Here is a 23134-nt window from a genome sequence, read left to right on the forward strand (position 1 = left end):
ATGATATACAGTGATTTTAAATCAATGTATTAGTTCATAAATGGACTGTACATGTGATGTTTTTCACTGTGCGACATTTAACAATGCAATGAAATTAATATTATTGAATGCCTTAAAAATATTAATATCAGATATTAATATGTCAAACTTACTCATTATTATGGTTAATATATAATAGATACACATTCTTATGTGAATCCAACACAAGTGCGGATTCAGGCTATCCCATCTTTGCATATATTAGGTATTGTACATTTCCGGCCAAGTATCGAAAGTGTTTTGCATATGGGGTGGGTTCAAAAATTGTTAGGGAATTTGGTCATCATAATGACATATGAATGAATAATATATATTTGAATACAAAACACACACAAGTTGTTAGCCTATTGTTATATCCTGCAAAACCATCTGCATTAAATTAAGAAAACAAAGCCTCCTCATATGATATATTAAGGGTACCTCGAATGCTGCATTATGTTATGGAGGATTGGATTTTACACTCAGGGGCTATGTTGATTCAGATTATTCAGGTGATCCTGATAAGAGAAAATCTACTACTGGTTATGTGTTTACACTTGCAGGGGGAGCAGTAAGCTGGGTTTCAAAACTGCAGACAGTTGTGGCGTTATCTACAACGGAGGCAGAATATATGGTAGCTACTCAAGCTTGCAAGGAGGCAATATGGATTAAAAGGTTATTGGAGGAGATCGGGCACAAACAAGAAAATGTTTTTTTGTTTTGTGACAGTTAGAGTGCCTTGCACATCGCAAGAAATCCAGCCTTTCATTCCAGGACAAAAAACATTGGAGTACAATTTCACTTTGTGCGGGAAGTAGTAGAAGAAGGAAGCGTGGATATGCAGAAGATCCATACGAAAGAAAACATAGCTGATTTTATGTCCAAGCCAGTGAACACTGATAAATTTGAGTGGTGTAGATCCTCAAGTGGTCTAGCAGAAACGTAAGCAGCAGGGAATGTCAAGATTGAAAGGATGTGTGGAGATGTGTTTGATTCTCAATCAAATCTCCAAGTGGGAGAAATGTCGGCAAAGTCAATGAAGGCACAGTCTTTGCATTAAATAATTAAAACGTGGGTTGGCTGCGGGAAATTTCGTAGAAGTTTCAGATAACGCGTTTTTAACGCGTCTTCACACGGTCAAGGGATTCTATAAATAGAGCTCCCCCTTTCATTTTGAAATTATCCCTTCTTCGAGTTTTCTCTCATCTTATAACATTCTATAATATTTGTGAGGTGTTTGTTCTCCTGTATTAAGAGAGTGTGTGTTCTCTTTGGAAACACAGTGAGTGAGTTGTACACCACAAAATATTATAGTGGAAATTCTTTTCATCTTGCCCGTGGTTTTTACCCTAATAATTTTTAGGGGTTTTCCACGTAAATCTCGGTGTCCAATTTATTCTTTATTTTCGGGTTTATTATCTCAAATTCCGCACGTGGGACCAACATGTGAAATCCTCTGCCAAGATTGAAACCAAGAGGGGACCCAAACTGTACAATAAAGTATATTATGAGAGTATTTTGACTCGTATATCAAAGGAAAGCAAACAAAAATACTGTTACGAAAATCTTTTGTATTACTTCAAAAAATCCATTTCATCTCAAGAAATTTAAAGAAAATAACAAATTAAACAATGACATCGACTCACCACTAATAAAAAAAACTACTGCAAAATCATAAAAAATTGATTCCACGAAAGGCTTATCCAAACTGTCTAAGCTACTCTCCATACCAATAATATAATCATCAAAACTATAATTGCCAGCCACATGCACCTACGTGAATGAACCAAAATACACTTGTTGAACACATGATTTGAATACATAGAAATCATCAATAACGATATATGAGTGTGAAAGATATTTGTTCAATTAAAAGTCTACAAAAATCTCTAGAGTAAGTAGAAAACAATTTTTGAGTTTCTACAATTGTACCTATAGTTTTATGGTTTGTACGTAAAGAATTATATTACAATAATTGGAAATCTATGGAAATATTATAAGATGCCGATAGATTTTTTTAGATTTTTAAAAAGTCAAGTTTGAATAACAAGTGCATTTTTAAGACTCTAGAAAAATCTAATTTGAATACCACTAAATTTTTATAAAGTTTGTAAAAGTCTATATTCAATACCTCTAGACTTTTAAACTCTACAAAAATCTATAAAAATAATTAAATTTCCAAAATTAAATACACCTCCCGAAAACTCTGCAAAATCAGATGAGGCATATGAGCTACATTCTGAATAATCGAGAGTGTGTCTAGCAATGCTTGATATTATTATAGAATAAACAAGGATGGTAGAAGGAAATTATACTTGCCTTGATATTAAAATTTTGAATACTTTTATTTTTGTAAAGTTTTTAAAAGTGAAGGTAGAAAATAATCTCTTTTTTTTAAACTATATAAAAATATATTATTTTTAGAATATCACTAGATTTTGATTGAATATTTATATATTTTTAAAATCTATAAAAGTGCTTAAAAATCGTTTAATTTTTCCATATTAAATACAAACCCCTAAAAATAGTTAGATTAGCCATTTTTGTACGAATATTTGGTGAAACTTTTTAAAAAAGGTATTTTTTTAATATTTTTTTAAATAATAATTAGGTTTTGCGTAATTTTATATATATAATATGATATGATATAACATAGAAAATGGGAAACGCGCTTCCTTTTCTTCCCTCCGCGAGGCAGCGTCTACGAGTTCTCCCCACTTCTGGAAAGCGGCGGTGCGGAGGCATTACGGCGGCATCAGCAGCAGGATAAACTAAGCCTGTCTTTTTCTATGTATGTACATTTCTGCTTGGCTGAATGTATCTTTTCCGGGGCTGTTTATATACTTTCTGCATCACACTGAAATTTACTCAAACGAATTTGTTTGTTTGTTTTTCGATCTCTTATAGTTGATCAACGAGACTGTTAATCATGGGTCGAAAAGGAGGGAAGTACAAAAGGAAGGCAAGTAGTGGTCCGACGAAGAAAAAGGCGATTCCCTTCAATTCGGATGACGAAGACATGATGAATGATGAAATTGATGCCTGTACGTGTTTATATTTATCGTTTATATAGAATTCTGTAGAAACTGTACGGATAGATTATTGATAGCCGTGTTTCTTTACTCTTAATTGTGTGTTTTTGTTGTATTTTTGTTTCTTTCGGGTTGTTGTTACTGGTTTGTGTTTTTATCTAGTTCATAAGCAGAGAGATGTTGTGCCGTTGCGGTTAGATGAGGATATGGAAGAATCCGACGAAGAGGGCGAGCAATCTGTGTTTGGTATTGAGGTTTGTTTTTTTTAATTTAGTTTTATCTCATCGGTGTAAAGATTTGGTCTTTTTGAACGTTTTGGTATTTGTTTTGAACGTTTTGGAATTTGTTTGATTCATTCATTCTGTGTTTACTAATCGTTTTCTCTGTGCATGTTTTTACTCGCTCTCTTTGTGTTTTGTGGTGGTTTTTTTTTAACTATACAGAGTTAATAAGAATAAATAACGAGGGATTGTTTTTATTTTTCATTTGATTGAGCTATTTAGTGTCTAGTTAAGCAGTAATGGTGAGCTATTTTTGTGTGCTTTTTCTCTGAGATTGCATTCCAAATTTGTATTTTTGTTATCTTCTTTTTCTGTTGACTTCTGTTTCTTTTCTTGTTCTTTTAATGTACTTTGAATTTAATTTAGATAAGGGTGAAAGAAAGGTCTGAAAATTTTCCTATTTCTTATAAAAATCTTGTTCATTTTCTTTTTAACCATTTTGAGTAGGCTGAAGAAGACGATGAAGAGGAAGATGCTGAGATTGATGATCCCCCACCTAAGGGTTTTGAGGCAAAATGTAAGAGTGTTAGCTCTTCTTGCTGTGAATTCAAATGTGCTGGATATGGCTTTGATGTTATATGTAGTAAAAAGTGTGGGTTTCTTTCCTCTGGAGTTTCAGAATCACTGGAGCATATTTTTCTCTGTCTGAAACTTATTTGTTAGATCTTAGAAATGGTTTTTCTTATATCAAGTTCAGATTTTGTAACTTTTCGATTTTCTCAGGTGGTAGTGTTTTTTATTCTTGGATGGTGTCGGGTTTTGTTTATGACATACATTATAGTCTTCATGACCAATACTGCAGTCAACTGGATTTATGAGTCATGAGGTGATTTCTAGAGTTGGTTTCACTTTTTTGTGCTGAACTTATTTGTCTAGTGTCTACGTGACACTTGTAGGTATGCGGTTACAGTTATTATTGTTAGGACTTTTTTTTAATCTAGAGGAGCAGATGCTTTGTTCTTTGTTTTTTCCTTGGTCATCCTCATAGTCGGGTATCCCTCGATTGGGCTATTTTTTTGTTTCCCTGATTCTTCATATATTAAATTTGTTGTATTAATTTCTATAGTTGATATGTATAGTGCAGAGGACTCAAAAGTACATGATGGCTGAGTTTGGCGGAGTTGAAGATGAAATTTTTGATGATGCCCACGAGGAGGAACATGAAAATGTTGTTTGGGGCGGTACTAAATACAAATATGGTGCTGATGTGGTCAATGAGGTAGTTTCCAAACAGTTCTGTGTTCTTTAATTCACATTGTACATAACCTATAGGCTGATTGATTGTCATCTATTGCTATGTTGAACTTTTAATTATGCAGTTACCTCCAAGGATTACTGTAATTTAAATACACGATTTTAGTTGATGTACTGTGAGTTATTTGTTATTTTTTATACAAGGTGACAATTCTGGTTGTATAAGAAATTCATTATCAGTTTTCTCGTTGCGAATCCAAGTAGGAATCATTATTCCTTTCTATACTATTTTATAAACTTAATCATCTTGAGGATGCCCTATTATTGTCCTTACATTACGATAAACCTTTCTTCTTAGATTATCTTTTGTTTCTCATAATCTCATACAAAATTTTCTATTGTAAATTTTAATGAGGTAAATGCTAAATTAGAAGGTGCAATCTATCCCTCAAGACATTGGACCCTCATTCTTTTTCAATTAGAGCAGTTATGGTTCATGGACTTGGTGCTTGTTGTCCTGCTTGTTTATGATCAGCTAGTTTAAATTCCTTGATAATGGTGATCCCCGACCATAAAATCTCTTTTTCTTCTCGGGGCTGACACGATAATAAGTGGCAAACTATGCTGAGAACTTATAAGCTATATCGGGTTATCGAGTATGTTTGATTGAAAGCAGTGCAAAGCATCAATGTGTATACCTGTCTACTTGAAGTTATACATTGGGAATTTTTTTTAGAAATAGATTTGCTTTGTATTTTATTTTGGTGTGTGTTTTGACATATCTAATGCTTTGTGATAATCATAAGCCATTATCAAGCGATGCTGAGGACGCAGCTGAGGAGGAGGCAGAGGTGTTGAAATTGCAGAGTGAGAAAGCAAAAGCTCTGTCGATGGAGGATTATGGTCTTGGAGATAATGGTCAGGATGTAGCTGGTGTGGAGCCCACATTGGAGGTGAAATATATGCTTTAGATTGCGTCGATGTATATCCATTACTAGTCGTGATCCTTACTCCTGCGGCGATGCTTGGAATGGAAATATCATATTATTGATTGCATCATCTCCCCCTATTTCAGGAAATTTTTGACCAAGGGAGACCTGCCTCAAGACCTTCTTTTGATAAAGTAACCAAGGATGAAATGGGTTTGATGTATGAGGTTGTAAAGAAAGACCTAAATTCTTTGTCGAAGGAAGAACAAATGGATGTTGTGTACAGGTCAGCACGATTTCACTCTATCTTACCTTCTTTATTATTTATCCGCATGTTAACTTAGAAGATGTGAATGAAGTCATTGAGTTGCTACAAGGTTTTATTGACTCTAAGATGTTACTTTTTATAATTATTGCAATAGTGAAGCTGTAATACAAACAAAGATATTTAAATATGAAAAGATTCTTTTATCTGTCATTTATGCTTGCATAAGTGTGATTGTCAGAGTACTGGAAATTCTGGTTTTCCATCTTTTTGTATAATTTTTTCATTATAACTTAAATGTTGGTCAATATTTGCATCAAGCCTTATATTTTACCATTTAACTGATTTGTGATTTATGATGGGAAACTGAAATTGGCCCATCATATTGAATTTTTCGATTTCGATTTAGAATTATTGGACACGAAGTACTTTGGAATTCTACACAGCTTATGTTTGACTAGATCATCAGTTAACTTCATATTGGTGTAGTTTATTTCATATTGGTGTATTGGGCCGAGTAATAGCCTGTCTGTCGTGAATTCAAGTTGACAAATTAGATGTTTTGACACTACACAGTTTACACGCTCTTATATTGATGCCATCTATCTCTTTATGCAAATTTGAAGAATAAATGTAAACTTGAACTTAATGTTTACTGTAACTACTGATAGTAGAAATTTCTTTATGCTGTAACGGGCAATCACTTTAATAAATCACACACGCATTCCATCTAGCTTTTACGATGTTACTTTTTACCCCCTCTAATAAAATATGGAAATTTAGTTATCTGGCACGCTCCCCTCAATTGTTTATATATGTTTTATATAAATGTCTATAATTATATACTTATCAATTCAAGATTTTTGTTAAAATTTATTTTCATAATTTTGGTAAATTATAATTTTCTTGCAGAGTTGTTTTTTGATTCGGTTGGTTATATACGAATTTTTCTAAACTTTTTTACGCAAATTTATTTCAGTTAATATATATAAAATTTATTCAATAAGTTAGAAACTTTTTATATGTAATAAATTTATTCATTGAATTTTAAAATTTAATAGGTTCAATACTTGTGTGAATGTGAATTTAACAAAATTGAAAAAAATTGTTCACAGCAACTTAAGTTTTACAAGTATAGTAAATTCAAAATTATTGTTACTTGTATTTTATTTCATCATATTTATATTTTATTTGTGCTGGAAAAACACAATTATTCTCCTCGCAAGTTGGAATAAGAGCCCTGTTGATCAAAATTTGAACTTTAATGATAATAGATTGAATTATTTTGCTTAAATAAGAATATAATTTAAATTATAAATTTTCAAAATTTGAATATTGTCAAAAAAGGATTCTCTGATTTATTTAGATTAACTTGTCACCTCCTATCAAACATTAAATAGTACATTTGTAACCCCTGTTATTTCAAAAGTTCCCATAATTCTTGTTAGAATTATTTGTGGCACTTTCTATGAAAATCTAACAATTTTACTTGCAGCCTGCCTTTCTTTTCTTATGATGCCTTACTAACCTGGTTACTTGTTTAATTGTTTTACAGCTCTGCTCCTGAGCTAGTTGGACTTTTGTCAGAACTTAATGATGCCCTTAAACAACTTGAAAACAAAATTAACCCACTGGTGAACAAGGTATGCTTGTTTATATATGATCAAACTAATTTTCATTTGGATTAGACTATCTGATTGTACTGGTACAGTTTATCAATGAGATTTTGAAAAAACATGACATCAACCATCTAAAGTTGTATTAGCTTACGGAGCGTTTGCGAAAGATTATGCTTTTAAAGAAACAATTAAATTTATAGATTGTTCAGAACTTAGAAAAAATTGTAAGTGGGTTCTTTAAAAATTAAAGTGAAGCTGAAATTTTTTAAGGTTGAGTGATTGGTAAATAAGTTATTCTAATACTAGTTTTTAATAAAATACCAAAAGTATCCTTATTGAAGTGTTTTCAAAAGATAGAGTTTGATGGTGTATTTTAAAGAGTAATTCTGACTAGACAAAAATATTGGGGGTAAGAGTGTTGACAAGTTTTCATTTATTTACCAAAATACTAGAATCATTTTTTAAGAATCAGAATTAGCGTGGGCTAGACTTCTGGGTTTGAATTAAAATAAGTAGAAGCAGAAGAAAAATTTGGGGTTAAGAACCACAAAAAGTGATTTTTAAAGTGAAAAGTGAAAAATCTTTCTTTTATTGGTTGCAAACACTTCCTAAGCTTTTGTTGTTGAGAAAGCATTCCGGTTACAACATGAAATTATTATTTATTTCAGAGGATATTCTAATCTTGAAATTATTTTTTCTTTGAAACTATTTGTGAATCATGGAGTCTCAATGTATAATGATTGCAATGTACGCTCATTCAAAGCTTCTGTCCTTCATTATTCAAAAAAAAGAAACCGTTGCAGGAAAAAGTAACTGCATTTCAACCAGCGGATGATCAGAGAAAATGAAAAGGATATAGATGAAGTGAATTGTAGGGTGAGAGTCACTCAAAACAAATAGAGATGTGCTTGTTAACTACAAGAAGAATTTGGAATCAGCAGCTCTATTTAATGTTACATTATGCCAAACGAATATGTTATCTTATCATTGAACTCTCACTGAAAATGGTCATAGTGTTTGTGTGTCAAAATTTTTTAGCTTCTCTCCCTTCATCAGGACCATTGCTTTTCTGTGTCTTGGTAACAGATGCTGGATTGTTAAATGACACCGTTTTTTAAATTTTATTCCGTACCCAAGAAAATCGATATGCAGCAAATATTACCTACTCGATTATTATAAAAGTAAAGGTAAATTTTTTTCTGTAATCTTATTCACTATGTTGATTGATTATTTAGATTAGAGAACAAGAGAGTGCAAAGAAGGGTGTGATGCATTATATTGAGGTGAAGCAGCTTCTGTTGCAGTCTTTCTGTCAGGCTATAACCTTCTATCTTCTTCTCAAGACTGAAGGGCTACCAGTCCGTGATCATCCAGTTGTTTCTCGTCTTGTGGAGATTAAGAGTTTATTGGATAAGGTTTTTATATCTTCTCAGATTGGCCTAATTTGTGTATTATTTTGGCGTCAAAGTTTATTATGCAAGATAGTATGAAGAAGATTCAACTCTATTGGATTTTAAATCTTCTCTTTCTTGGTGTTAAATTTTCTCTTTGCTTGTATTTTACCTTTCTCTTGGGAATATGTACCATCATATCGCAAATATATGTGATATGAGTAACTGGCTTTCTCATTGCGACATGTTTCCTGGTCTAAAATGTATTAGATCATTTGGCAAGGATCTTTCGTATTTCTATTCAAGTTTTGTTGGGAATTCATTTAAATACTGGAGATGCACATAAGATTTTGTCATATTGCAATAATTCTAGTTTCAAGAAAATGAAGGTTTGGAATGGTTAGCCGGAGCTGGGCTTTTAATTTTATTCGTCTGAGGACATATTTTTTTAGCATGAGTGTGAAACTTTTTATGCTTTCGGAAAGATGTTTGATTCATTATGTCATTTTCGAAATTCCTGCATTGCTTCTGGTTGGCTCCTGATACCACGAGTTGAGAGTGACGGAATTTTTATCGTTTCTTCTTTGGTGGCAGATGAAAGAATTGGATGAGAATCTTCCATTTGATGTGGAGGACATTGTGAGCAAACATGTGAACCATGCAGCTGCATTGAATTTGGCTGAAGAGACGGGGGCTGCACATGCTGATTCTTTCAACAAAGTAGTGATCGCCTCCACAATGTCTTCCTTGAAACACGCAATAGTTGTGGTAGGTCCTAGGTCCCCATTTAAAGTATCTTCTGTTACTTAGTTGTCACATATATTAAAATTCATCCATTGGGTTTGAGGGGTTTGTCAGAATCGTCCGTAAAATTGATTTTGTTGCTGGAATCAATTGGCCAACTTTTCAATTTTTTAAAACTTATTTGGCTAAAGAACCAAATAAATACCTTATGTTGGCTTGATGAGAATAGGTTACTTGATATCTAATATTCTTTTAACATTTTGTTTCAGCTTCAATTGTGTCAAAATATTAATATTATCCCTATATTTTAAATATCTGGGAAATAGGAAGAAAAAAGGGAATGTAGGAATTTAATACCTCGTCCATGAAGTGTACAAACAGCGCAAATGTCTAAAACTGTTATTATTCTCATTCAATCTAAATTATTATAATCACCCTATATAAACAGGATCTTTGTTATGTTTTGCTATGTACTCCTGTAGAAATCCTTATTTTTTATTGTTATTATAATTAAGAGAAAGGTGGATTAGGCCTCGGGAATATATGTTTGAGAAATACGGCATTAATGGGAAAATGGTGGTGGAGATTCAACGTGGAAAGTGATTCGCTGTGGAAAAGAATAATAAAGAGCAAGTATGGGTTACAAGAAAATGGTTGGGATGCGGGGTTGGCTAAGAATGTGACTTTTAGATGTCCGTGGAAGTTCAGTTCTACATCATACCCGACTTATCACCGACTACTAAGACCGGTGGTTCGAGGGGGAACTAAATTCAGGTTTTGGGAGGATATTTGGTTGGGGGATTCATCTTTCAGGGATCTGTTCCCTTCTTTGTTTCAGTTATCTTTGATTCGTAATTTGCCTATTTCATATTTTGCTTCCTTTGATTCTTCGTCACATAATTTTTCTTGGGATTTGCACTTCCGTCGATCTCTCCATGAGGAGGAGATCAATCAGTTATCTTCGCTTTTAACTATTCTTGAGGGTGTTAGATTGGTGGAAGGGGTTGATGATTTTCATCAGTGGGAGGGGGATCCGTCCGGGAAGTTCACAGTCAAGTCTTTTTTCAATTCATTCTTCACGGAGAGTAATGGTCCACAAGATTTCAAATTTTTCAGTATCATTTGGAAAACCCCTATTCCGTCGAAGATTCAAATTTTCTCGTGGACAGCAATCCTTGCAAAATTACCGACAGCCGAGATGATGCAAAAGAGATATCCTAATTGTTCTCTTTGTCCCAACTGGTGTGTGTTGTGTCGTAAGCATGTGGAAACACAAGATCATCTGTTTATTCATTGCAAGTTCACGCATGCGTTGTGGGCTAGGGCCTTGAAAGAAATGAGACTGGTTTGGGTCTTGCCGAAGACAACCCAAGATGTTTTTACTACGGATCTGGGACATTTGCTTGGCAAAAGAGGAAAAATTTTCTGGAAAGTTGTGATCCATGGAATTACTTGGGCGGTTTGGTTGGAGAGAAATAGAAGAATTTTTGAAGAATTGGAAGAAACTACGGAAGAATGCTGGGAAAAAATCAAATTCACAACAGTAAACTGGATTCGAACGGATAAAAACTTTCAGGGATTGTCTACTTTTGATATTTCTAGAGATTGGTCATATGTGTATTGTTAAAAATTAACTAATTCATGGCAGTGGATCACTAGTCTACTTCTTGTAATGTAAAATTCTCATATTAATAATATTGTTATGTTTCTTATCAAAAAAAATAATAATTTTGTTCCTATGGATGACAGTAAACCGAGACCCGTATTATAGTTATAGGAAAAAACTAGACATTAATAAAACAATCTCATTTTACTGAACGTGTAATGAATTAGATTTTCCTTGAAATGTTATTTTAATGCCGGAAAGGCTGCTGGTTGGACAAGATTAAAAGCAATCGAAAACCTCAGGGACCATGAATCCCTCAAACTTCAAAGATTAGTTGAAATTTTTCCTTTGAAAGTGTGATTATATTTGATTTTTTAATCCTTTCTGTGAGTCTTAGTTGTTAAAAGAATAAAAGCCTACAAGGCGTGCACTTTTATCTTGGCTCAATTGCACTCACCCTTTGAGCCTTGAGTTTGACAAGAGCCAGGGCTAAGCACTTTGAGGCATGTGCCTTAAAGATGAAGCCCATGCATTTTGAAACGCCCGAGCAGGTATTTGATGCTGCTTAAATGCAGAGATAATAAATCTAAGGTGAAAGGCAAGACAATAGTAGTTTACTTTTCTAATAAACTAACAAGTATTTGTTCTACTGTTGTCCCCCCATCTTCTGTTTTAAATAGTGTTTTACTTGTATTATATGTAAGCAACAAGGGCTTTTTTTTTGCTGTGTCATGTTATATATTATTACGAATTTAAATTCTACAAAATTCTCCCTCGAGCACCGCATTTTAATAAGATGGTGCCTTTCCTTCCATTTTGCGCCTAGACTTTACAATATCCAGGCACCTTAGGACTCCTCTATCTTATAAAAGCTATTGTGCAAGTGCACAATGTTTGTGGAACTCTTGTCTGAAATCTGTATTCTCATTTTTTCCTTTTTTTTGGTTGGTATTAAATTGTAGCCTGATGAAAAACCCGAGCTAGCCGAGTTGAATATCACAAGAAGTTCAAAGAATATTGAATCGCGACAGAAGCTCCAAGTGAGTTTGTGAATATCTGCTCTAGTATCTTTGCTATTTGTTTGCTATTGACCACAAAGCTGTTGCAGTGGCTATGTTATAACTGTGTTATTACTTGTATCATATCTGAATTCATTTGCTTGACATTCTTGACATAATTAAATTGTTGCAGGATATACAAGTTGGAGTGGAGAGTCTGGAAATGTTAAAAGTAAGGGCTGCTCTTGAGGAAAGATTGAAGCAGAAAGGTGTTTTGAGTTCTCCAAAGAATTTTAGGAGGACAGAACATCTGGAACTGGTGAACGGGTATCTTTCGTTATCATTGCAGACAATATATTATTTAATTTGTTCTCTGTACTAGCTTATGCCATCTTCAAGTACTCCTTTAAGTGAATATGAGCAAAATTTGTGTGTATTAGGAAACTTGAGACATTGAACGATTTTGATGATGAGGCCAGAGAGCTAGACTGGCGAGCTTATGGTAAGAGTAACAGGGATGAGAATAAATCAAGTTTGAGTAAACTTTCCCAGCAGCCGTATCTTCGGCCAAATAAACGCAAGGTTTGAGTTTAACTGATTTGTTTCTACTTATAGTGACAAAATAATGATTTTCATTTTGATATTTACAGTTATAACCTTTAGTCCTTGCGAACATTACCCCCATTCTCTTCACTTAGCACCAACTTTGACTAAACGTCCATTTTTGTATATCAAATCTCTTATTGAGCGCACTTTGGCTCGGAAAACAAATTAAAATTCAATTAAATTAATTATTTTCTTAGTTGTATTTAATTTATTAGTGATTTTTAAACGAGTAAATTTTTAAGTAATTTGGATAAAATCCAATTAATATACTACTATATACTTTTATACATGCATATATATATATATATAATGATCTTATAAACTTTATCTTTTGTAGCAAAATAAAAATTGAATGACCATTATACGCAATACATTTATTGCTTTATTACATAAGCGAGAGTAATTTAGTAAAAACATATTAGATTCTGACCAGATGAGTTGTTTGGTATAAAATTTGGTGTTATTTTCTTTGGATATAGAAATTTTAGTCACAGTTTTCTGGATATGAAATTTTTAAGAAAGAGTTTTTGGGGTTTTTACAAAAACTATCATTCAGTAACGTTGTGTGTATTGGACCTAACTGAAAAGCTTCTAATTGTTCCTTTCAAACCCTGCAAGATATTTTGTGACTAAACCTGTTTTAATTGTAAAAGATCAGGGACTGAAATTTGTCAAGTCCAATGGCATAGGGAATAATAATTAATTAATGATGAAAATCATCATCCTTGAAAAGTTTTTGCAGGCTAAAATCATCTCCCATGTTATTGTTATCATTGCAGAGAAAGTTAATTAACCACTGGAAAAATGGGGTAGTAGTAAATTGTAACACTGATAGAACATACATTTCTTATAATGGGCTTATCATTATTTTTATGACCCATTTGATTTATAGCCCTTTCATTTACAGCCCTGTCAATACCCTCCTCCCCAAACAGCCTTGTCCTCAAGGCAGAAAGTCGGAAGTTGAGTGATCATGGTGTCCGCATCCTCCCAAGTTGCTTCCTCGACGCTTTTGCCCTTCCACTTCACCAGGACCCGCTGCACTTGCTCGCTTGTCTTCTTCTTATATCTTCTTGTCATGATCTGTTCAGGCTCATAGTCAATGGCCAGATCAACCTCCATCTTTGCAGGCAACTCAATCGCCTCGTTCTGCTCTCCCTTAGCTGCCTTTAAACATGATAGATGGAACAGCAGATGCACCTAGAACCAGTGGGTAATTCCAATTTATATGCCACTTCTCCCACCTTGCAAATAATTCTAAACAGCCCATAATAACGTGCAACCAGCTTATGGTAGGCTCCTTTACATACAGATTGCTGCCTCTGGGGATGGAGCTTTACATAAACCCAGGCATTTACCTGAACAACGCCTCTCTACGTACTGTTTAACCACGCCCTGCTGTGCATTGTTCAAATTGTATTTTAACTGATGAATCAACTCATCCCTGTCACTCAAGTCTTGTGCAACAACTGCCACAATGGACTCACCTGGCAGAAACTGAACAATCGTCGGGGGCTTCCTCCCATACACGGCCTCGAACGGAGTCATTCCGGCGGCTGATTGATATGAAGTATTGTACCAATATTCGGACCAATGAAGTGATTGTGCCCTGCTATGAGGCTATTCCCCTGCAAAGCAACGCAACACAATTAAGTTTCTAAGCATCAGTTTAATACTTCGGTTTGTCCATCCGTTTCTGGGTGGTAGGCATAGCTCATCTTGAGTTTAGTGCCCTGCAATTGAAAGAACTCGGTCCAAAAATGTCTCATAAACAGAGGATCTTTGTCATTTACTGTAGATTGAGGCACCCCATGAAGACAAACCACTTCCTTGGTGAAAAATTCAGCCACTGCTCTCGCAGTAAATGGATGCTTCAAGAAAATGAAATGTCCATACTTAGTGAACCTGTCCACTACAACCATAATAACATTAAACCCTCTAGATTTTGGTAATCGAAAGGCTCCTGAATGGCCTCCAATCGGCGTGACATGGAATTCTTCCACAATTTTCTTTACCCACTTATATCCATCTGTTATTACTATGAGGCCACGGTGGAATAGTCGTCCTTTAATAAACATATGTGGTGATGGTTCATCTGAATTCTGTTGGATCTGCTTAATGATTCACCCCAAGGTTGCATCTTCACTTACTGACCACTACACTTCTTCCCAATCCAAGCACACCGGTAAGGAGATACTGCTAAACTCTGCCCCCTCAACCCTTCGTGACAGCGCATTGGCAGCTCCATTCAAAATTCCTGGTTTAAACTTGATCTCAAATTCATAACCCAACAAATTTGCCAACCAGTGTTGACGTGGTGTAGTGATGCGCTGCTGCAATAAGCTTCTTATTGACTTATGGTCTGTCAAGACAATGAATTTCGTACGCAGCGGGTAATGCCTCCAATGCTGGATTGCCCACACTAACGCCGTCAACTCTTTTTGTAGGTGGATTTAGCCAAAGCTTGTTCAACCAAGGCCTTGCTATAAAAAGGCTATGGGTCGATCCTCTTGCGATAGTACCGCCCCTTAGCCCCTACTCCGCGTCCCGACGCATCGCAATCTATCACAAATGTCATATTGAAGTCCGGCATCCTCAAAACAGGTGCTGAGCTGAGTACACTCTTGAGCTCTTCGAATGCCTCCCATGCTTCTCTACACTCCATTTACAACTTTTTTTCCAGCAACTTCGTCATGGTTTAGCGATATTACCGTAATTCCTTGTAAACTTACGGTAATAACCGGTCAACCACAATAAACCCCGAATCTCCTTGATGATGCGAGGTTGGGGCCACGTTTTTATGCTTTCGATCTTCTTAGGGTCCACAATTACTACCTGACCCGAAATTACATGCCCCGATAGTCAATCTCTGTCAACCCAAATTGGCATTTCTTGCTGTTCAACATCAGATTGTTTTGCTGCAGGGCCTCAAGGACTGTTTGAAGATGATAGACATGTTTTACCCAACTTTTACTGTAAATCAAAATATTGTCAAAGAAAACTAGGACAAATTGCCTTAAGAAAGGTCGGAATACCTCGTTCATCGTGGCTTGAAAGGTGGCTGGAGCATTCTTTAAGCCAAAGGGCATTACTAGAAACTCACAATGCCCGACATGCGTCATTCTAAACGCTGTCTTCGACACATCATCTGCCAACTCTCTGATTTGATGAAAGCCGGACTGCAAATCCAGCTTAGAAAATAGCTCTGCCCCATGCAACTCATCTAGCAATTTATCTATCACCGGAATTGGATACTTGTCCGGAACCGTAATCTCATTAAGTGCCCTGTAATCAACACAGAATCTCCAGCTGCCGTCTTTCTTCTTGTCTAGAATAACCGGGTTAGAGTAGGAACTGTTGCTAGGCTGAATTACTCCAGCCTTCAGCATTATGATACCATTCTTTCCATCTCGTTCTTCTGGCTTTGGGCGTATCGATAGGGCTGCACCGATACTGGACCACAATCCTCATTGATCACGATGGCATGATCATTCTCCCTAATCGGTGGCAGCCCTCTAGGCTCCTCAAACACCCCTTCGAACTCATCCAACAGCTTCCTTAATGCCAAGTTCCTCTCCCCCTCCTGAGTTACACTTCACCGTGGGAAACATCCATAGCCCAAATAGCTCCCCAAATTCCACATCCGATGATTTGATGATGGAATTCAAGGATACAACCGTTCTGTTAAGTGTAGGATCACCTTGCAACAACACTTCCTTAGAATTCTGCACAAAACTCATCTGCATCTTGTCCTAATTCTCTTTGACATTTCCCAGTGTTCTTAACCATCTGACGCCTGATGTCTAGTCCACTCCTCCAAGATCGAACAAATACCAATCGACGCTCACCTGACATACTCCTAAATCCACTGTCGTGCCATTGCACACACCTTGGCAAGAGATTCTGCACTCACCCACCACCCAAATACACCCTAAAAAGCCCCAGGCAAGCACGTCTTTGTTTCCCCTCCCAACTTGATGTATAACTATATCGAATTTTCTTTTGGCAGGTTATTTCTGGTGATGATGACATACCGAAACGAGATGATATTGGAGAAAGGAGAAGAAAGCATGAGCTGCGAGTTCTGGCTGGAGCTGGAGTTACATCTGTTGATAATCACGAAGATGCGACTGATAATTTTTCCAGTGATGGAGTTTCTGAGGCCAATGGGGAGAGTGATCCAGATCCAGATTGGGAATATTACAAACAAGTGGAACAACAGCATGCTGCAAAGCTTGCTGCTAAATCTAACAAGTATTCCAGGTAATTTATGATGCGAGGAGGTATTGTTCATTCGGCTTGATAATAAGTGCAAGTAAAAAATGTGGAAGTAAAGGTTTGTCATTTTTGTGATGCTATCCAAAGCCAGAATCAAGTACATTAAAATCAAATGCAACACTATAATTGATTTACCTTTGCAATAGAAAGGGATTTTAGTTTGTCTTCTGATATATGCAGTGCATAGTGAGTCATTATATGGAAGAATATCTTCTAATATCATCTGGCCTCCTAAATTATATATTCTGACCAACCATAACCTCAACAGGACCCCTGAAGTTTCATCTTTACCTGACGATACTGTTGATGGCAAACGGATCATCACACATCAGGTGCGGAAAATTTTGTTCCTGCTGAATGAAACTATTTTCAATTTTTGCCTGTTTTTTGAAATTTATTTCGCTCCATTTTTGTCTAGATGGAGAAAAATAGGGGATTAACTCGTGCTCGTAAGAAGTTGATTAAAAACCCCAGAAAGAAATACAAGGTATCATTTGCTTGAAGCCATTAGATATCTGAGCGTTTGATTAAATATGGTGTATGGTAAGAGTTCCTCGACTAAACATCTCTTCGACTAAACATCTCTTTTCCCATCTCTCAGGTGAAGCACCGGAAGGCAGAGATACGCAGAAAGGGGCAAGTACGGGAGGTCAGAAAGCCGACAGGTTCTTATGGCGGGGAAGCAACCGGTATCAATGCTGGGATCAGCCGCAGTATCAGATTCAAAAGCTAATTTTGCAGCAAGGTTACATGAAACTAGCAAATCGAACTGTGACAGAAGGCTGTTTCCCTTTGTGCAACTTTTTTGTTCAATTTCTCGTAATGGAGTCTGCCAATATATATATTGTCAGCATATTACCACAATCTAGTGTCAGTAGATGAGACAAATTCTTGTATGCAATTTTGATGCAAGTTTTTGCATAATTTGTTATTCCTTTCTCCTGTTTATGGATTAAAACTTATTTCTGCTCTCCCAAAATTGGAAGATAACTTTCTAGCAGTTAAGTTCATCAGTTGTAAACAATTTGACAACTTTTTTGTTCAGTTGGCCTCGCTTCTACTATCTATCTAACACTACTGTAGAATAAGAAGCTTCATCTCAAAACAGTCACTTTGATCAAATGTTAAATGTTATGAAAGCAAACCAAAATCAAAGATGTTAAAAAAACGTATAATGTTTTAGTCCAACTAACACTGATCTGCAAGAAGCATGCTTTTTAATGATTAGTGCGGTCAAATTAGGAGTAAAAACTGGGACACTGTTTGGATATAAGTTTGGTGTTTACAAAAAATGCCTCCTGCAAATTCATTTTAAAATGTTGAATTGAAGATTATGATATTTATTAAATTCCATGAAAGAAAATATTTTATTGTAAATATCACATCATGTTGAAGATTATTTATTTTTTAAATTACATGTTTGTATCATATTAGTTTAGACCAATGATACTCACGGGGAATTTAGGGTCAGATTCCGGCAAACGTCACTAGTCCAGACGCAGGTTTTGAAATTGTCCTGAGCTTGAAATCACGAATAAGACCGTTAGAAGGTCGACCGTTAGAAGGTCTTCCTGGCGTTGCCCCTCCGACACTCAAGGGGTGCTGTTGAAAAATAATATAGTGAATATATGAACCGTACGCTCAAACCTGATATTTATAAGAAAATACAACAGCCTGTCATGGGCTCTCTACTTGTGTTAGGGATGGGCCGGGAGTTTGGACCTGATCTTGATAGGTCCATTCCTGGGATATCACTAGTCTCCCCCTCCCGAGTCAAACTGAATCGTAGGTTCGAAGTTCGATTTATTGTTTTGTCATCGGTTTACAAGGCGTGAATTATGCAGTTTTCCTCTGCTGCTCACTAGTCTTCACAAGTTTGGAAACATATCAAATCACAATCCTGTTCTGAAGGAAAAAAAAATTGGTTTGGGCTCACTCTACAAATAGAGGCCCCTCCTCACTTCATTCTCGTTTCTCCTATACAGAATTTCCTCTGCAATTCATTCATCAGCTCTCCATCGTCTGGCAACCGCATGCTCCCACCTATTCGTGTGCTCATCCCCTCACTCCCAATCGCGCCCCGTCTCACGCCAACAGCCCTCGCCCCTCGCCCAACTGCACGCTCCCTGCCTCCGTCTGCTGCACCCTCGTCCCTCGCCACTGCCCTCGCCCCTCGCCCATCACCGTCTCGCCCCTAGCCTCGCCCAACAGCACGCTTGCCTCGCCCTCTCCCTCGCCCTCTCCATCTCCCCCTCGCCTCGCTCGATTGCTCTCGCCAATCTCCCATCTCGCCTGCCTCACCAGTCACCATCCTCGCCCCTACGCCTGCCCTAGTCCCGCCCCTCGCCCAGCTCCACCTCGCCGCCCATCTCCTCGTCCCTCGCCCCAGCTGCCCCACGTGTTACCAGCCTCGCCTCACCCTCCTAGCATCTCCTCGCGCAAGCCTTCGCCTTAGCCCTTCGCCCCGTCACCTCGCAACCTCGCCTCGCCCCCAGCCTCGCTCTCGCCCCTACGCGCATCACCCTCGCCCGATCGCCCGCGCCTACCACCACACTCACCCTCGCCCAAGGCTCACTACCTACTCGCTCTCTTGGCCAAGAACACCCTCATCCTTGCGATGCTTTAGCAGGAAAATTTAATTTTTCTCATCTCAAACTCTGCTTCTCTGATAAGCGATACCTTAGCAGGAAAATTTAATTTTTCTCCTCCCCAATTCTGCTCCTCTGCTAGGCGATGCCTTAGCAGGAAAATAAAAATTTTCTTCTCCCAAACTCTGCTCCTCTGCTAAGTGATGTCTTAGCAGAAAAATTTAATTCTCCTCTTCCACTCTGCTCCTCTGCTAGGCAATGCCTTAGCAAGAAAATCTAATTTTTCTCCTCTCCAACTCTACTCCTCTGCTAGGCGATGCCTTAGCAGGAAAATAAAATTTTTCTTCTCCCAAACTCTGCTCATCTACTAGGTGATGCCTTAGCAGGAAAATTTAATTCTCCTCCTCCACTTTGCTCCTCTGCTAGGCGATGCATTAGCAGGAAAATTTAATTTTTCTCCTCCCCAACTCTGTTACTCTACTAGGCGATGCCTTAGCAGGAAAATAAAATTTTTTTCCTTCTCAACTCTGCTCCTCTGTTAGGCGATGCCTTAGCAGGAAAATAAAATTTTTCTTCTCCCAAATTATGCTCCTCTGCTAGGCGATGCCTTAGCAGGAAAATTTAATTTTTCTCCTCCACAACTCTGCTCCTCTGTAAGGCGATGTCTTAGCAGGAAAATTTAATTCTTCTCATCCACTCTATTCCTCTGCTAGGCGATGCCTTAGTAGGAAAATAAAATTTTTCTCCTACACTCTGCTTCTCTGCTATGCGACGCCTTAGCAAGAAAAATTTAACTTTTCTCCTCCCCCACTCTTCTCTTCTATTAGGCGCTGCCTAAATAGGTAAAATTTAATTCATATCATCCTCATAATATAACAACATCCACGAACTTAATATAAGAACTTGGCTTTATTAAATTTCAACTGATAACGTAAGACAAATTCAGAAACGAAATACATCAAAAATAAAGTCAAGATTAATATTATCTAAGGTGGTAAGCGTTCTCAGGCCTCTTTAGAGCCTTGCCCGGCGCATTCTCCAACTTTCTTCTCTGCTCCTCTTGTACCTCCACTGGACAAAGTTACCCACTTAGAAGCTTCTCTGAGTTGTAGAGAACTGTAACATTGAGCTTAAGCTTCCATGCAATGCTCGTGACCTCTCTTTTCTTCTTTCTTCACTATTCTTTCATAACAACGACGTACGACTTTTTGGTCTCCGCACAAGACTCCAATTCCTTTTCCTACGGAAAACTTAAGCTTCTGATGATATGTGGAAGCTAAGGCTCCAAAATCTTTTAGGGCTGGTCGTCCCAAGATTCCATTATACGATGATGGAATATCTACCACCGTGAAGGTTATCATCTTAGTTACCCGTCGAGGATCATTCCCCAAGGATAGGGGAATAACAATCTGACCCAAAGGCGGGATGGTGTGTCCTGCAAACCCATACAACGGGGTGGATACTGGCTCAAACTCAAATCCTTCCACCTATATTTGATCAAACATGCTCTTGAACAAGAAGTTTACGGAGCTTTCATTATCAATAAATATTCTCGCCACATCATAATTGGCAATGAAGGCCGTCACCACCAAAGCATCGTTATGTGGAGCCACAACGCCTCGGAGGTCTTCCGGCCCAAAGCTGATGACGGGGTCTTGTGATAAGTCTGCATCCCTATATATCTCAAAGTTCTCCAACCTTCTCCCATGTGCCTTCTGAGTTCGTCCAGAGTCTCTATCAGTAGCACCTCCGAGATCATATGAATCATTCCTCTCATAGGGTGGTTATCCTCATTCATTCCCCTCCTCGGTTCGACGGGCTCCTGAGGGACATCATGACATCGACCTTCCCCTCTCTGCTCTCCGACCCTCTGATTTAACCACAGAGAGCCTTGACCACGCCTAGGGGACGGGCGAGACCTCTGTCGACTTCCGAATGAGGATCCTTCTAGTCTGTCCCACGAAGGCAATCTAGCACTGCTCTAACCCTTTGCGACTTCTCCCACCTCCCCTCGGGCTCCCTCACCTCCATCACCTTGTCACGACTCCTATCCAGAGGAACATTGCATGAGAATTGTCATCTACCCCTAGCTTTATCCTCGTCCCTCTCGCCCGTACCTCTCTTCCTACCTCTTCTTTTCGCTCCCTCAACTCTATTTCCCCCATGCCGCTGCTCCATCCTCTTATGCCGCTGGGCATCTTCTAGATTTACATATTTTTTTGCCCGAGATAACAGATCATCATAGCTCGACGGAGGTTTCTTGACCAGCGGTTTGAAAAATTCTCCTCCCTTCGGTCTTTGGGTAAAGGAACTTATCATGATGTCAGGGGTAGCCGCTGGTATTTCTAGCGCTGCACTTTTGAAGCGCTGGACAAACTCCCGCAAAATTTCAGTCTCTTGTTGCTTTATCAGAAACAGACTCAAATAGTTTTTCTGATGCCTCTTGCTGCTAGCAAATCGGTGCAAGAAAGCTGTAGAAAAATCCTCGAAAGACTGTATGGAATTGGGCTGCAAGGTGTTAAACCATTGCTGGGCTGACCTTACTAGCGTACCCAAGAACACCCTGCACCTGACCCCATCTAAATATTGATGTAACAGAGCCGTATTCTCAAACCTCCCCAAGTGTTCCTAAGGGTTAGTATGTCCGTCGTACTCTCCCACATCTGAATGTCGGAAATTTGGAGGAAGCCTTTCTTCCAAAATGACAAGTGAAAAAAGACTTTCTCTCTTGGGTGCCGACGCTCTGCTTCCCACATGCTGCCTCAACCTCCGTATTTCCTTCCACATCTCTCACATCTCCATATTCCCTTCGCTTGAGAGGGGCTGTGTATCTTCAACACTGCTCTGGTGGCCCTCAGCATTTTCCTCACTCCTGGCGAGTGGCATGTTCCTCGGCAAACATAGATTCTTGGTTCCTCTTCATGGTCTCATCCACTGTCCGAGTGATAAATTGGTCCAACTGTTCCAGGGTCGAGTTCCCCACATTCTCATTGGGACGTGTTTGCTCGGCCCTGGTCTCGTGACGAGGTTGTTCAGTTCCTGTCTTCTGACGGGGCTGTTCCTACCTCATCAGACGCGGCTGTTCCTACCTCGCCTCAGCATGAGACTGATCGTGTCCTATCTGAGGGCGCGATGATGCTGAGTTAACTCTTCTGCTCCCTCTGCTCCCTACCATCTCTACGTCCCAACTCAATTTCCCACGGACGGCGCCAAGTGATGAAATTGTCCTGAGCCTGAAATCACGAATAAGACCGTTAGAAGGGGGCCAAGAGGGTGTCCTAGCGTAGTCCCTCCGACGCTCAAGTCAGAGACTGAGGATATGAATGAAGAGCACCTAGGGGTGCTGCTGAAAAATAATATAGTGAATGAATTATCATACGCTCAAACCTGATATTTATAGGAGAATACCTGGACCCTTGATGAGTTGTCTTCCATTTGAGCTAAGGATGGGCCAAGGGTAGTGGTCCATCCACAGAGAATCAACCAAGATGAAAAAATTTGAATTTAAAATAGAGGTGAAAGTGAGGACATGTTGGGACGCAAAAATTCTCAGTTGACCACAACGAATTCTTGTTGAGTCCACAA

At 37.9% G+C, this 23134-nt stretch overlaps 2 protein-coding genes across 3 annotated transcripts; one reads left to right on the forward strand and one right to left on the reverse strand.

Annotated features, from left to right (window-relative positions):
- The first annotated feature begins 2679 nt into the window (after nt 1–2679).
- On the forward strand, nt 2680–17907 carry LOC140964612 (protein THALLO). 2 transcript variants are annotated; one of them, XM_073424475.1, is made up of 17 exons: nt 2680–2809; nt 2926–3062; nt 3213–3304; nt 3779–3848; nt 4411–4550; nt 5332–5478; nt 5601–5740; nt 7275–7362; nt 8574–8753; nt 9324–9497; nt 12042–12119; nt 12271–12404; nt 12518–12659; nt 16693–16946; nt 17230–17293; nt 17380–17448; nt 17563–17907. In XM_073424475.1, exons 2-17 carry the CDS (start codon nt 2948–2950, stop codon nt 17692–17694), a joined length of 2019 nt encoding a protein of 672 aa, XP_073280576.1. In that variant the 5' UTR covers nt 2680–2809; nt 2926–2947; the 3' UTR covers nt 17695–17907. The 2 variants fall into 2 exon arrangements, with proteins under 2 accessions (XP_073280576.1, XP_073280584.1); XM_073424483.1 differs by having other exon boundaries at nt 2686–2813.
- Nucleotides 17908–20679: 2772 nt separating this feature from the next.
- LOC140971893 (uncharacterized) lies at nt 20680–22336 on the reverse strand. The gene is made up of 4 exons (XM_073434424.1): nt 22203–22336; nt 21634–22118; nt 21106–21296; nt 20680–21036 (listed from the first exon to the last, which is right to left on the reverse strand). Exons 1-4 carry the CDS (start codon nt 22334–22336, stop codon nt 20680–20682), a joined length of 1167 nt encoding a protein of 388 aa, XP_073290525.1.
- Nucleotides 22337–23134: the final 798 nt, after the last annotated feature.

The sequence above is a fragment of the Primulina huaijiensis genome, chromosome 2, assembly GCF_012295235.1.
Source record: "Primulina huaijiensis isolate GDHJ02 chromosome 2, ASM1229523v2, whole genome shotgun sequence".
NCBI classification, from domain to species: domain Eukaryota; kingdom Viridiplantae; phylum Streptophyta; class Magnoliopsida; order Lamiales; family Gesneriaceae; genus Primulina; species Primulina huaijiensis.

Coding starts and splice junctions, on each gene's coding strand:
- LOC140964612 (XM_073424475.1), top strand. CDS start 2,948: ATGGGTCGAAAAGGAGGGAAGTACAAAAGGAAGGCAAGTAGTGGTCCG. Junction 3,305..3,778: donor AATCTGTGTTTGGTATTGAG/GTTTGTTTTTTT, acceptor CATTTTGAGTAG/GCTGAAGAAGACGATGAAGA. Junction 7,363..8,573: donor TTAACCCACTGGTGAACAAG/GTATGCTTGTTT, acceptor TTGATTATTTAG/ATTAGAGAACAAGAGAGTGC.
- LOC140971893 (XM_073434424.1), bottom strand. CDS start 22,336: ATGTGGAAGGAAATACGGAGGTTGAGGCAGCATGTGGGAAGCAGAGCG. Junction 22,119..22,202: donor CGACATTCAGATGTGGGAGA/GTACGACGGACA, acceptor AGATGGGGTCAG/GTGCAGGGTGTTCTTGGGTA. Junction 21,297..21,633: donor GGACGAGGATAAAGCTAGGG/GTAGATGACAAT, acceptor ATGATCTCGGAG/GTGCTACTGATAGAGACTCT.